Raw genomic sequence first — 15,385 nt, 5'->3', positions numbered from 1 at the left:
TTCCCACTGGTACCTGATAAGGTAAATGTTTTTACAACATAAGAAGTAGATAAGATAAAGCATTTGAGGACGAGATGCCTAGCTTCTGAGGTTTAATACTTGGAGTGTGCGGCAGTAGCTGCTGCAGCCTCACAGAGGCGTACGTTACAGTGAAACAGCCCCATGCCTTTGCTCCAGAGTCCTTGGCTGAGTGGACCATCACCTTTGCTGTGCCCCCTCACGTACAACAGAAATGGCTGAGGATTATTCCATGGTCTTTGGTTAAGATAAGGTTACTAGAGTGAAAATAGTGGAGCAGAAATCCCCTCAGGTTTAGTCCACTGTTTCTGGGAGAGAGAGAGATGGCTGCTAAATCGATCCTGGTATTCACTCCACCTTCGTTCTTGTAGGGGAGTGAGTTGATGGAAATCTCCATTGCTTTGCCTGTGATTTGCACAAGGGGTTCTCAGCTGTGTGTGACTGGATGAAGGCATGAAGTTCCATTCCGCCCTGCCGGAAGGGAGAGACAGCACAGGCCCTGCTGACCTTGCCACAGAAGGAAGGGGAAGTGTTCCAGGGTTGAGTCCCGTTCTACACAGCTGTGTTCCTTTGAGTTTGGTAGCTGACGGAGGCCTGGAACGTGTCCAGCAATCTGTGTCCATCTGGTAACTCTGACCCTGCTCCAGTTCCTGGGACAGCTGGAGGATGCCTTAGGGCTTGCTCATAAGGAGGTGGCAGCTATTAGAGAGGAAAGAGGAATCCATTATACTGAGCAGAAACACGGTGTGAAGATTACCCCATGTTATAGAACAGGTTTACAGGAGTCCTTTCACACCATTGCCACAGCTCTAAAATTAAATACTCTGGGCCATCCATTAAACTCTTCTTAGAACAGCAGCACTTTCCACATTGCCAACTAGATAAGCGTGCAGGAGGAGATTATAGGCCAACTGCTGTTTCTAAAGAGTTACGATGGAAATCCAATGCAGCTATTACAGCCCATCCCACCCACTCTCATCATCCCCAGCTATGGCATTTGCTGGTAAGTTCAGGGATCTGTCAGCGTTTCTATTAAAAACCTTTTCTCAGGAAATCTTCCCCATGAAACAATTAATTTGCTGTTAAAATAAGATTAGCCATTACATGTTCCCTTCCCCCATCTGTAAATCTCCACTTCTGCACAGAAATCAGTCTGAGGTGAGGTGCGAGGTACAGAGCTAGGAGCCAGAACGCCCACGCTCTACTGCCATCACCCTCTGAGGCAAGGCCAGGGGCAGCTCTAGGTATTTTGCCGCCCCAAGCACGGCAGGCAGGCTGTCTTCAGCAGCTTGCCTGCGTGAGGTCCCGCGGATTCGGCGGCCTGCCTGCGGGAGGTCCACCGAAGCTGTGGGACCAGCAGACCCTTGGCAGGCAAGCCACTGAAGGCAACCTGCCTGCTGCCCTCGCAGCGACCGGCAGAGCACCCCCCGCGGCTTTCCGCCCCAGGCACGTGATTGGCGTGCTGGTGCCTGGAGCTGCCCCTGGGCAAGGCCCTTACCTTCTCGTGCCTCAGGTGCTCTGCCTCACAAGGTGCTAGGGGGTTAGTAAGTGCATGTAACGCACTCTGCGCATGCAAACTGCCCTTGGAAGGCAGGGCTAAGTGTTGTTCCAGTGTCAACTGCGCAGACTTTTTTGGAGACAGATTAACGGCTCAACCTTTAAAGGAAGAAAGTCAGTAGAGGAATCCCACTGTACTGAAAGCGTCACAGATTTCCATTCTGCCCCAATCAACCCTGGGTGTGGCAAGACCGAGAGGATGCCATTTGGTACAGCAGACTTATCCCGCCCGGGGGGCTGCCCCAGGACTGACCTCACCTGGATGTGGACACTTCAGACAGAACACTGCTTTTCACTAGTCTACTGAGCGGGAGGCTTAAGGGTTGGAAGGTGAGCACCAGGCAAAGCCTCACAATCCAGTAACTTCTGAACAGGCCCAGGCAGGAGAAAAAGACATTCAACAGTAGCAGCAGCAGCAGCGAGGAGAACTGCCAGCATAAGGAGTGGGGGGAAAGAAGGACTTTGGAATCCTGTTAGATCCCAAAGTCACATTCCAGTCTTCAAACAGATGGTTCAGACCGGCAGCCCTGTCCCCTCTCCTAGCGTTCTGCAGATGCACCGGGGAGGGATCAATCATTAACCTGCAGAAATGTAACCACAGGGAATTTCCTGGAACCCGGGTGTGCTTTTCCCAGAGAGACATGCTATCAGAGAAAGGCAACTGCAGAGACAGAACAGAGTCCTCTGCTACTGCACTGCAGAGTGCTGGGGGATGGCCTATAGGCAAACAGGACAGGACCATTGCTGTGCTGCTGCAGCTTTCCACTCACCTCCTGGGAGGGCTCTACCCACAGTCCAAACCTCTCGGCAATTAGCTGATGGATCTCCCGCTGCCGATCCTTCTTCCGCACGCTCTCATAGCTTGGCAAGCGGAGCTGCTCCCAGGGAGGGAGCTGATAGCTGCTGGGGGGTCCAACGCAGAATAGTTCATCTCCCTAGAAATACCCAAGCCACCCAGCATGGAAAAAACATCATATGATCATCTGAGGCAGTCAGCGCACCTAGTCTGCTGGGAACTCCATGGCCCAACACTCCTCAGCCCAGGAATTCTGTTCAGGATAACAACACTCAGAGTACCCCCCCCAGAGACAGGTGTCTGTGGAACCCTGTGTCTAATGCACCTCCACCAGCACCCCATGATGATGGTGTCCTAGCATTCTCACTGCAACCCATAAGAGTTGCTGGGGAAAGATGCAAAATGGAAACAGACTGAATTAGTACAAACAAAAAGGCCTACAAGAACTGTGTTAAGATCACGTCTAGCCCACACTGTGGGGAGAGATAGCTCAGTGGTTTGAGCATTGGCCTGCTAAACCCAGGGTTGTAAGCTCAGTTCTTGAGGGGGCCACTTAAGCATCTGGGGCAAAAATCAGTACTTGGCCCTGCTAGTGAAGGCAGGGGGCTGGACTCAATGACCTTTCAGGGTCCCTTCCAGCTCTAAGAGCTAGGTATATCTCCAGATATTATTATACACAGAGACTGTGGGACTGGAAATCAATGAGCCGAAATTGGGGTGTTGGAAATTAGGCCTAATTGCTGAACCAAATAATGAGAGGATGGACTATTCTGCCCATCACTCCCTGTTGGGGTCCTTAAAAAGACAAAGACATTGGGAGGGAAATCAGAAGCTGTTGGCTGGAAGATGGGTGGACAGGAAGTCCATCACATTGCAACCTCCACCTTCTCCTGGGACCGCTGGGCCTGCCTTGTCCTGACCCTGAGAACCATCCTGACGTGAGAGGGACCCAGATGACTGCCTTTTCTAGCTCTGTTGGGTTTTTCCTCCTCTCTCGGGTGTGTGTTTATCTTGTTTTGTCTTTCAGGAAAATGGGATCAGACTTTAACCACTCGTTATGATCATCTTTCATACCACCTCAAAGGCTGTCATAAATAGGAGGGGGTCCTTCCAAAATCTGTCTGTGGCTAATGGGAAAGGGAACACGGGGTGGTGTTACAATGGAAGCCTCACTCAGTTCTTTACATTGCAAACGTTGTCACTGTTTTTCCTTTTCTGTAGTTCACTAAAGGGTTAAAAAGCTTTGTAATGGTGTTTGCCGTGGCACTAAGCAGACGGAGGTCTCTGTACACCAAACCCTGAACGCTGTTTAAAACTTTAATGTTGGGCAGCGACAGGGTCATGTTAAGACCCTTGACTCTCTGGGCCCATCTATGCCATCAAAATTAATACAACAGCCCTCTCCCCAAAGCGCTCTTACCCACCCCATCGGGGAAGACGCCGTGCCCTCACCTGCACCCCAGGATTCTCTGCAGGGCTCTCCAATGGCTGTGCTCCCGATTGGGGTCCCACCAGCCGCTGGTTACTGCTGAAGTATGGAGGAGGACAATCCTATATGGCATGAGGTGAAGGGAAAGGAAGAGACATGAATTCAAGGTGAGCGCCCGTCTCTGGCATTTGGGGTGCGTGCCGGGGGTTAGGGAGGCGCGCGGTGTGCTGAACGCAGGCAGCAGATTGCCGCCAATGGGCAATAACATGTTCCTCTCTACTACAGTACCGAGACCTTATGGCGTGTGGCTTAGGAGGGTGTTGAAGTTGCCATCAGTAGCAGTTGGAAACAGCCCTGCTTGGTCGCATTCCGCGCTCCCAGCAAGAAATAATGCAGCTTTGTAAACAGTCCTGAGCTCTCCCATTCTGTTTGGCTTTCCTGCCCAGTTACCCTCCACCCCACCCCTAGCTCAGTGCAGGCTGTTGCTCCCCGTGTCCACGGTTCACAAGTGTGTTCCCTTTGGCAGCATTCGCACATCTGGTCAGGCCAGCAGAATTAGGGCTGGCAACAGGCTTGTCCTTTCTTGTAGGCAACTAGATTCCTATTTCTTTTAAGCCTGATGTCTACACCATTAAGCCATTGTCTCCTGCATGGAAATATCTGGCCTCCCTGGAACCTCTGGTTCACACCTCAGCAAGGTGGACTCAACCTATTGTCCTTACAAGGGAGAGAGGTTGAGTTCCCTGTGTGGGCCTTTCAGAGATGACTTTGAAAGCCTGGAGTCTGTTCTCTATGAATGTTAGAGACCTCAAGGCACTTAACAAAAAATAGCAGTTTTCCCTAGAACCCTTAGCCAAAATTTCTCTGCCCTTCACGGCTGCACAATGTAATGGGCGCTGCTACCCTAGGCTATAACGTAATCTACTAAAATGAAGTGAAAGGTGTTAATCTGTGGTCTTGTCTACATGGGGGAGAAGGGGATGGGGGGGAGGAAATGAAAAGCTTTTTGCAGTGTGTCTGATAAAGTGCTGCACGCAAGCTGCGCTGGTAGTATACACATGAAACGCCTGTTGGGTTTTTCAGTTTGCGTTGCATGTACCCACAGCAGCAGCTTGTTGTGAACGGAGGGTGTTGCATTCAAGAAGCAATGGGCTTAAATTGCAGTAAGGAGGGTTTAGGTTGGACATTAGGAAAAGCTTCCTAAGCCATCAAGGTAGTTAAGCACCGGAACAAATTGCCTAGGGAGGTTGTTGGATCTCCGTCATTGGAGGATTTTAAGAACACCTGCCAGGAATGGTCTAGTTATTACTCAGTCCAGCCTCGAGTGCAGGGGACTAGGTTAGATGACCTCTCGAGGACCCTTCCAGTCTACCACCACTATGATTCTTGAAGGGTAGCCTGTGGTCTTCTGCTTCGCTGCACAGCAGTGTGCATCCTGGGATTGTTTTCGCGGTGAATTGTGGGAAGCCAGGTGGCTTCAAACTTTTGAAAACTCCCATGTCTTCACCCCTGTTTCCTTTGTGGGTGGGCTAGCACCATTTTCAGATTCCTGTTGGCCAGCATGGTCCCAGCAATTCTCCACTCGCTGTGGTGACAGCCCCGAGTACACAGAGGCTGCTTGGGCTGTATTTCAGAACTCAAAGCCGGACACATTTCGCTCACCGCCGAGTGTATGATGTGGCAGCAGCTCCTCCAGCAGCAGCAGGAGATTCGGTGGCGGCGGCGTAAGTGGGCCAAAGGTAGGGAAGAAGAGGAGAAAACTGAGCAATTGGTACCAGAGGAGCAGTTCCTGGATCAGCCACACACTAGGCAGTGCCGTTTCTGGTCTTGGATCAGAGGAAGAGGGTCACTCTGCAGACCTGGGATGACCAGCAAGAGAATTTCAGGAGGGGAGGGGCTCCCTTTTTTGAGATAGGTGCTGAAATACATGGAGCTACAGCGTACCAACATGCAGGGCCCCATACCTTGGGTTTTCATTATTTGACTCTGCTGGGGGCAGGGGTGGGGTAGAGGTTATGGCTGAGCAATGCTGCCAGCCACCATTTTGAGATGAGGAACAGGTGTTTCGGGGGGAGCGGGGCAGGCATTTCCCAGGCTGGACAGTGGAGGGAAGGGGAAAGGAAAACAGGCAGATGGGATGTGCCCTCCGCAGCGCGGACCTGTGAACGGCAGATGGTCAGGGCTTTAGCATGTAACAGAGGCCAAGGGCTTGCATGGAGCAGCCGCCATCTTGGGAATCTAGAGGGGGGCTGGGGTGGGGGGAGCGGAGAGCAGGAGCAGAAAGGAGAAGGGGGGCGGAGGCTGGAGACTCAGAATGGTTCCTAGCTCACATCCGTGTAACACGGCTGCAGCCATGGGGCCCCCGGAACAGACGCTAGCTCAGTTAACACAGTAACACCACCACGTTGGACAGGCAGGTACTTACACCCCAAAGTTCCCTCCCCTCCAGAGGCTCTTCCCTCTTTGGTCCTGGCCTGAGTTGCTGGCTGGGACTCAGCTGGAGTCCTGCCCTGCAGCAATGCGGCCTGGTTTTCAGTCACGGTCCTGAGTCCCCACTAGATCCTGGCCCTCGAGTGTCATCTGTCTCGTTCTCCAATGGGCCCTGCTGCTTGGCCTTGGGGCAGGGGGTGAGAGAGCTGCGAGCAGGAGCCACAAACTGGCTAGGTTGGGGGTTGTATAAAATTGGGTAAAATCCTGTCCAGCTCTTCACAAAATGGACAGATCACATGGCCCCTGCCCAATGTTTTCCTTGCATCCCTCGTTTTAATGTAGACCCTTCTGAGCTGTTTGCTCTTTCCCCAGCACTGGCAGGCATCTTGGTCATGACCCCTCGTGGACATCTGCTTGGCAACCTCCACAAACAGCTTTTCATGATTGGTGACCGGCCCCAAGAGCTTCCCGCACTGAGGCGTCTCCCCAGGGGTCGATGAGCTCCATGGTCTCAGCAGGCCTCCAAGCAGCAACATGGGCATGTGGTGGGGTTTGTGGAGTAGAATCGCTGTAGTCACAAGAACGCGGATGCACGATAATCCAGGAACAAATGGGCAAAATCTAGCCCTGCGCCAACTTTTAAACAAGGGAGGGGTCATCCTGGGAACTTGACACCAGGGCCGGGGAGGGCACACAGGTAAACAGACAGGTCAGTAACGGTCGATGGCAAAGCAGCGCAGGGTAGCTTGGAGAACGCCAACAGCGATGCACAGCGGTTGTGCGCACATGACCCACAGACCGAACAAATTCAATTTGCATCAAACTTCGTCCATTTGCAAGAGGACTCCAGAGTTTGTGCTAAGTGTGGAGTTAATGCGCTGTGGTGCATTGCAGTGTGCGTACGCTAGTGTTTTAGAAGCAGATTAACTCAACTTGAACCGGCACAAGCCCTGTGTCTAGTACGTTAGTGTGAAATGGAGTTTTCAATCAAGTTAAGCTAGTTTGACTGAGCTACCCGGGGTGGGGAGAGGAGGGGAAGCATACATAAAACCAGTATGAGAGGTAAGTCATTTGCTTCTTCACACAGGAAAAGTTATTTCAAAATAAGATACAGTGTGAATTTAAAGTGCAATTGTTACTCTGGAACAGTTCCAGGTGTAGACACACTTGCTCCAGAACAGGAGTTCCTTTTCCTTAATCCACTTTGGAAATGGATTAAACAAAACATGAATGAGGCACTCTTATTCTGGCGTAAGTGTCCACACATGTGGTGCTATTCCATAATAGCAACTGCACTTTAAATTCATACCCTACCTTACTGTGACATAACTTTCAAGTGTAGACAAACCCTTACTCTGGACTAAGAACATTGGCATGGGAAGCCATTCTGCAATAGCTACTCTGATCAATTTCCCCAATAAGACATTGGTGGCAGGGCCAGAATTAGAGCTCTGGGCAGTTTACTGTTCCCAGATATGTGCTCCAACTACTATACCCATCTCTTCCAGCAAAGAATAACTCCTCCACACAATCTCCAGGTGAAGCGAGGAGGCAGACTGTAATTGCCCTCGCTGGAATTTGGCCAAGGCCAATCACTCACACTTGTGTGAAAAGTGTCATGTGATCTTTACCAATTACAAGTGTTTTATGTTTCATCCACTCTTTGTTTCTCTTCCTGTTGGAATCAGCGTATTTATGGCTCTCTCTCCAACCTAAGCCTCTGCAGCAACGGCATTGTGGGGATCCCATTGTCTCTTAATGACTTCAGAGAAAATCTGATCCTTTACTAGTCAACATGTTTTTTTCTCCTAATTGCCAGGCCTGCAAGATCAGCCCTGGAGTTGTGAAGTTGAACTGCAAAGCAAAGGTTTATTTTTGCTCTTTATTTCTTATAAAGACTATCTCACCTGGTCTACACATACTTTTTGTACACTTTAACTATGTTGGTACAGGGTACAATTGTTTAAAAACTGAAATAGTTAAACTGGTACAACCCTTAGTTGGTTGCACTTATAAAGGTGCATTACACCCATACAGATTATTCCCCTTTCCCATATAGCAATAAGCTATACTGATATGAAAGTAGCTTTCTACCAATGTAACTGTGTCCACACTAGGGGAAGAGGGATGGACGGTATTGCTTTAACTGGAGTGGTAGAATTAAAGAGGTACCACTTGCGTGTGTGGACAAGGCCCCAGATATTTCCCTGCTTGTTTGTTTACATGCAAATATCAGCTCCTCACTTCTGCTGTCTCTGCAGGAGGACCCTGACAAAACGCACGGAGAGCTGAAGAGCTACAAGCCTTGTCTTCACTACAAAAAAAAAGTGTGTGTGTGTGTGGGGGGGTCATTAACTGGATGTAGAATCCTAGTGCACAGAAGGCAGCCTGCAGTTTTCACATGAGTTAGGAGATCAAGATAAACCCTAGTCACCAACTTGACCTGGTAACTGAAGTGCAGCCTTGTCTTCACTAGGCTTTTACCCTGAGATAAGGACACTCCTTTCTTGTAATGAAGACAAGGCCATACACGGACTAAAGGAATCCACATTCTCTTTTAGTAGATGGGTAAGGAGAGGTGCAGCCTCATATTTGGGGGTCCTCCAAAGATCCTCTAAGGTCCTCTAGCAAAAGATGTGACATTTCAAATGTAAGCCACAAACAGCCCCACCCTTTTGTCCTTAACTATCACAAAGGAGCAGCAAAGGAGCCAGACACAGGAGGGCCTTTTGCCTTTGTGGTTCACATCCGCTCTATCTGGTTTGCATATCACCACTCTGCAGTGACAACAGAAGAGGGAAGTAGAATTTAGTTCTCTAGATTATGCACAAGCCAGAATAGTATCCAGCTCTCTCCCCCAAAGCCAAACTAAACAGGTCACCTGATCCCTGTCCCTGCAAACTCAGGGCTGTTCCTGCAATACCTTGGTTTTACAATTCCCAAACAGGGTTTCTCACCACTTCCCTTGAGAAACTATGACCCAGCCTAATCCATCTCAATGGTCAGAAACCCAAGCAGCTAGGGCTCTGAATTGCCAGAGAGAGCAGATCTGTGGCGTGAGATGGTGCCGTGGTCACTTTTCTCACCACAACTGCACTAGCATCTGCCTGACGTGCATGAGGGCAGCTGCTCACTACTTGTAGGGAGGAACCCATTCTGCTGGGGTCTCCTGGAGACTCTCCCCTGCAGGGGAACATGGAGACTCCACAAAGAACAGGTGTGACAGGTGCGTGTGCTGAAGCCTGCTACATATTCACATCTCACTGACAACAGGAGGCCAACCTCCATGAGCAGGAGTAAAGACGTTTGCTGAGAGCTTCTGGCTGTTCCCTTAAATATGTGACCGTGGAGCGCACCTCCTTGGAACAATAGAGAGGAAAGGGGTGAAGTGATCCAGCTGGGGTCTCCTGGCCCCCTCTGGCTGTGCTGGGAAAGTCGGCAAAGCAGCCCTTGTTTCCAGTATGATCTGCTAGTGGGAGTTCAGCCCATGATGGCACTTACTTCAGTCAGATTCCGACATTTGCCTTTCATTGTCTGAAGAAGTTTCTTTCTCTCAGTCTAGTGCCCCCTCCCCCCGCTCCTGAGCTAATACCCCTTCGGAGCTAGGACCAGGGAAAATTCCAATTACTTCTTGGCACATGGTACCCACGTGCGTATCTGCATCCTACCCTGTATATATCGGCCTCGTGCCCTTCCAACTGCCCCTCCTCTGGAGTCCCAAGCCCTGCCAAGTCCTTCACAGGCAGGAATCAATCCCGCAGAGGCAGGGAGATGGGATGGATGATCTAACTGGCCTTTTCTACTACCAACTTCCACAACCTAAAGCCGTCCCCTGAAGCCAGGGACATGGTAGACATGAGCAATGGGGTTCCGGCTCCGGCTGGCTCCCTCGGCACAAGCTGTGGAGCGCATAGAGGAAGCTGCTGACATACCAGCGGCAGAGAGTGGCCCTGTCTTCCAGTTCCACTGTGCTTCACAGCAGCGTGTCCTGCAGTGGCCCTTTCCCCGTGAAGAGGAGGAGTGCAGCAAAGCCTGGCTCTGAACACGAATGCATGAAAGACAGAGGGGAGGGAACTCTCTGTTACTCTGTGAAATTCAGCTACTGCAGATGTCAGTCACTCAGAGCGTTCTCTGATACTCATCTCCTACCTCCATGATGTGCCCCCGATTGGCTGCATTTGATCACTAGCTGTACAGTCAGGCAGGTTTGGGTGCAAAGGCCTCGAGTTTGGAGAGAGAATGAATGATCAGCAGAGAGGCCGGGAGTCCTACGCTATCATGAACTGTGCCAAGCCACTGTCCGGCATCGCACTGGAAAAAATGAGGCCGTTCCACACTGGCTGGGAGACCCAGCCACACCAGGGTACTCTAACCAGGCTACTGCGTGGTTTCCAAATTGCAGCTCAACTCCAACCCAGCACATCACGGAGATTAAAGCGATTGGCCCATATTCAAGCAAGGATTAGGGCACAGCCAGACAGGTGGGCAGGATACTTACATATTGGCTGGGACTCTGAAAGAAACGGCAGGAGCAGAGGAACTGGCAGCACAGGGGGTCCCGGTGGTACAAGAGCAGTAGCAGCACCAATATCGCCACTACAAACACAGATGAAGAAACTGCTGCCAAGATAAAAGAGAACAAGCAAGTTCACCACCCAGCCTGGAACGCCCAGCAGGTCACAACCAACCTGGATGCTCCTTAAACCTCCCCTGTTCTTTCTCTGTCTGGCGCTCCAGGAAGGGAACCAGGTGGCCGACATATAACCATCTGCCAGCCAGTTTCCCAAGAGCAGCTGCCTCACTCCTTTCCAAGGACATTTAAAGCCCCACTGGGCAGTGGTTTCTCTGTCTGCAAACATCCCTTCTGTGCAGCTGGGGCGGACAGCAGCTAGTTCTGTACTGAAACGGACTCCGCGCCCACTTACCCTTCATTTGGGCAGAATGAACCAGCCCTAATGCGGGTCAGAACAAGCCAATAAACCATTGCCTTTCAGCTGAGGATCTCACACCGCGTCAGCTACTGATGAAAAGCACGGTATAAGAGCTAGGTATTATTATTAACTCTCATTCATTCTCCCAGCTCTTGAGAGGTGGGTCCTATTTATAGTCTGTGTGCATACGAGGGAACGGGATGAGCAAGTTACTCAAAGTCAAGAAGTGCATCAGCATTAGAGAGCCAGGAGTAGAAGCGCGGAAGGTGGACCCACAGACCACATGCCTGCTCTAGCTTTCACACAAGGGCTCTCTCACTCTCCCCTACTTCCATGCCTGCAACCTGGAGAGGGCTCTCATGTTAATTACACAGGGGCAAAGGGGTTGAGGTCACAAGACAGGCTGACGAGTACAGTACATTAGTAGAGAACTGACACACTGGCCAGGATCAGAGCTCAGGGTTCTGTGACTCCCTGGCTAGATCACTTGACACACAAAACGCAGCACAAGAAGGAGCATTTCCTACAGTCCTCCAGAGAGGTAAACAGCTAGAGCAGGACTCCTGGAGTTCTAGTCCCAGCTCTGACACTGACAGGCTGCGTGGCCTCAAGTGAGTCACTTAGTCCCCTCCCCCATCCCAGCCTCACATTTCCTCTTCTGTGGCTGCAGAGGGTAATATTTCCCTACCTGGGAAGGGTGCTGTGAAATTTACCAGAATGCAGTTGTATTTGTATAGCCCTTGTGAGATCATCTGGTGAAAGGCGCCCTACAAGGGCTTAGTATTGCTATTAAGCAGCTTTAGGTGTTTGCCAGTGTAGTAGCAAAAACATGGGATTCAGGACTCGGGTCTTGGCAGGTATGTTAAAGAGGGATTTATTTCCACATACAAGGTTCAGAAAGTGTAGCATCACATCCAGTCTGTCTATGGGATCTGCAACTGATTTCATTTGTGAAACATTTCAGGTGAGACCCCCCGACTCAGAGATCACACTCCCACGTGGACAAAAGGATCCAATCTTCCTCCCTGATGGAGTCTTTATGGAACATGCCAGCTGGCCCGAGGGAATTATTTCCCGCTCCACCATATGGAGTCAATACAGGTTGACAGATCGGGCTGCCTGCCTTTTCTTTACGGGCTGGAATAGTGTGTCTCCATTTAATGGGTCACCTGGAAACCAGGCACTTCAATGCTAGTTGTTCTGATAAAACCCAGGTACGCAGATGGTCATTTCAAGGCAGACCAATTAATGCAAGCTCAGTTGCCGCAAGCTGGCATTGGGAAAGGCAAGTTCTCTCCCCCTAACCGGGGCCTCTCAAAAAGTCTATCAGGGAAAGGGGAAAAAAAACCTGAATGTTCCCAATAGAAAAGCACCTGGTGGAGCTCACCCCTCACACACACGCTCCATGCACATCACTGGATTTTCAGAGGTGCTGTGCACTTGTAGTTCTGATGAAGTCAATGGGAGTGAGGGGTGCTGGTCCCTCTGAAAATCCAGCTATGTATGGGGTGTGTGTGTGGGGGGTGCTCTCCCTCTCTCCCCCCCAAGTACCTTTCACAGCAACTTAAGAAAGTAGCATTCCTGACCCTGATTGCACAGACATGGCACAACAATAGGGTGACCAGATGTCCTGATTTTATAGGGACAGTCCTGATTTTTGGGTCTTTTTCTTATATAGGTTTCTATTGCCGCCCACCCCCGTCCCAATTTTTCACACTTGCTGTCTGGTCACCCTGCACAACAAGGTAAATGCAGCACTTGGGGAGAAATGAGACCCCCCACCCCAGTGCTGAAGAGATGACAATGGAGCCTGGAGAGCCCAGGAAGAGGGGAACAAGAGGGAGTTTTACTCAGGGGAAGGGGGCATGTTTGAGAGTTTTGCAGTCCTCCACAAGGGCGTGCAGTAAGAACAGCTCCTCACTTCCCACCCCAGTGAAGGGAACACGAAGAGACAGACCGGGTACTCACTTGCAGCTATGATGATGGCCACTACATTGCCATCCATGGAAGCGCTGGCAGTGGGAGGAGGTGTTAGCACATCGCTGGGCTGGGTCATCTCTGGCATTGCCCAATGTGATCTCTCCTTCTGCTTCCTGGCTCCTCACACAAACCAGACGTGGTTACATGTAGAAACCCCAACCAGGCTTTGGAACAAACCCCTCTAGCCTTGGCTCAGCCACCTCCTAATTAGCCTCACTCACTTGGCTGAATCCAGTCCCGCAAAGCAAGTTGATCTGGCCTTGTTTTCTCCACAACAATCAACCCTGTCAACTGTTGCCGTCTTCCGCCATTCAGTCCATTCTGTTCTCATCTGTCCTCTTGAGTCCTGCTTTCCCCTTCCTCGGATAAGCAGACCTTGGTCTGTGATGGGCCCTAATTACACGTCTCCTTGATACGGTGACTGGGTTCTGCTCTCTCCTTTCCTTGACCCCTGAACGTGGTTCGGCTGAGTTCTGGTGCCTTCTTCCTTTGGTAGCTCTACCCGTTTCTGGTGGATTCCAGTTGCTTTTCCCTTTCTGTATTTTGACCTGTTTCTAATGGCTTCTGGAGTCTCCTCCTCTTGGTGCACTGCTTCTGATCTCTCCTTCTCTGGATGCACTGGCCTTGGTCTGCTGGGTTCTGGTCTCCCCTTTCCCTTGAGAAAGTTATTTGCAGTCAGCAGTGTTTGAACTGGGCCTCATCTCCTTTCTTCAAATAATGTTATACGGCCCGGTTCACCTCGGAACCGGGAATCAGTCCTTGGGGAAGCCCTTCAAAGGTTCAATAACTTCTGGGTCGGGCCGATTTGTTCCGGCACCTCAGCTTGGACCGGGCAGCGCATCTCTCTCCCACATGCCCGAACGTCAGGCGTTGGATCAGTCTCGGGATAGTCAGACTCACCGGCAGCTGATACCTCACGGACTGGACCCGACCGAACCAGCCTCCTGGGCTCCGAGTCAGGCTCGACCAGGTACCGCCAGGCTCACGCGTAGATCTTTGCACCTTCCACCGCCTACCCCCCCATCTCTCTTCTCATTGGCTGCTGAATCATCCCTCTGGGCTTTCATTGGTTCAAAGTGAAAATTGCTACATTCTCCCAATGGAACGTTGTGTCGGCGGTTGCCGTGGAGACACAGCACGTGGGGAAGAAGAGAGAAGCTGTTCCACGCCTCCAGCTCCCCAGTATCAATGGATTTTATTGTGCATCTTGGTGCCGCGACCAGCCTGTAGGTTAGAGCTGCACTGCTCTCCCCTTAGGTGTAATGCAGCCTCACTAGCAGCACCTCTTCAGCCCATGCAGGGCTTCGAGAGGAAGATTCTGCTGCAGCTATATTGGAAACATCTAAATATATTATCCTCCTTGCCTCATATACTTTGGCTCCCCTTTCTATAATGGCCTTCCCCAGTGCAAGCTCTGTTTAAATAACGGAGGGAAAATACAACAAAAACATGACACACTAAGTGTCTCACTGAAACCCACGACAAAATCTTCCTACATCGAGAGATGCTTTAAAAATACCCGTCTCTCTCTCTCCAGCTGAATGAGACCCGTCAGATGAGTCCTTAACTTACACCCGTATTGGAAAGGAAATGAGGAAGTCTCCCCAAGACTCTTAAGAGCTGCTTTTCGATATGTTAATCCATCCCACACACCCCCAGAAATCCTCATTGCCCTTGGAACGGAGGCAGCGCCTTTAAAGCCATTTTAGGGTTTGCAATGATGCAAGGAGCTCCCTCTACTGGAGCTACGCCGTATGGGTAACAGAAGACAGAAATGGTCACTGGTTAATGTTGGAACACAAGTGCTGTAAGAAACGTTAAGTAACACGATCAGATCAGGTGTACAGGTCATTGTTTCTGCAAATGGTCTTACATACCGGATAAGGCTGCCTGCTATGTATATTATTATCAACCTCAAGCATTTAAAAATTGTGAGTCCCCACAAATCATGAGGGTTGTTTTTTTGTGTTTGCTTTTTTTTTTAAATCGTGTGGCTTCTGCTTCAAGATTCATGTCCTCCAGCTTTTCTCCACAAACCCAAGGGCTAGAAAACTTAGCTCTCTTTTTCAAAAGTGAGAGGTTCACGAAATTGCATGACTTTATATACAAGTTGCCACCACCGTAAACTCAGCCCATTCGTTGCACATAAGAACCAGATTTTTTCCAAATGTCTGCAACAGAGTTTGAGTTTCCCTCTTGCCCCTAGAAAGGAGTCCCTCTCGCTTAGGAGGCGATGCTGGGGAA

At 50.5% G+C, this 15,385-nt stretch overlaps 1 protein-coding gene across 2 annotated transcripts; it reads right to left on the bottom strand.

Moving 5' to 3' along the window:
* Positions 1–273: 273 nt before the first annotated feature.
* LOC120383853 lies at positions 274–14,616 on the bottom strand. 2 transcript variants are annotated; one of them, XM_039502139.1, is made up of 5 exons: positions 13,130–14,616; positions 10,729–10,850; positions 3,824–3,922; positions 2,346–2,510; positions 274–717 (listed from the first exon to the last, which is right to left on the bottom strand). In XM_039502139.1, exons 1-5 carry the CDS (start codon positions 13,224–13,226, stop codon positions 571–573), a joined length of 630 nt encoding a protein of 209 aa, XP_039358073.1. In that variant the 5' UTR covers positions 13,227–14,616; the 3' UTR covers positions 274–570. The 2 variants fall into 2 exon arrangements, with proteins under 2 accessions (XP_039358073.1, XP_039358074.1); XM_039502140.1 differs by having other exon boundaries at positions 10,729–10,847.
* Positions 14,617–15,385: the final 769 nt, after the last annotated feature.

This window comes from Mauremys reevesii, linkage group 15 (genome assembly GCF_016161935.1).
Source record: "Mauremys reevesii isolate NIE-2019 linkage group 15, ASM1616193v1, whole genome shotgun sequence".
NCBI classification, from domain to species: domain Eukaryota; kingdom Metazoa; phylum Chordata; order Testudines; family Geoemydidae; genus Mauremys; species Mauremys reevesii.
This window is presented reverse-complemented; position numbering and strand designations above follow the sequence as displayed.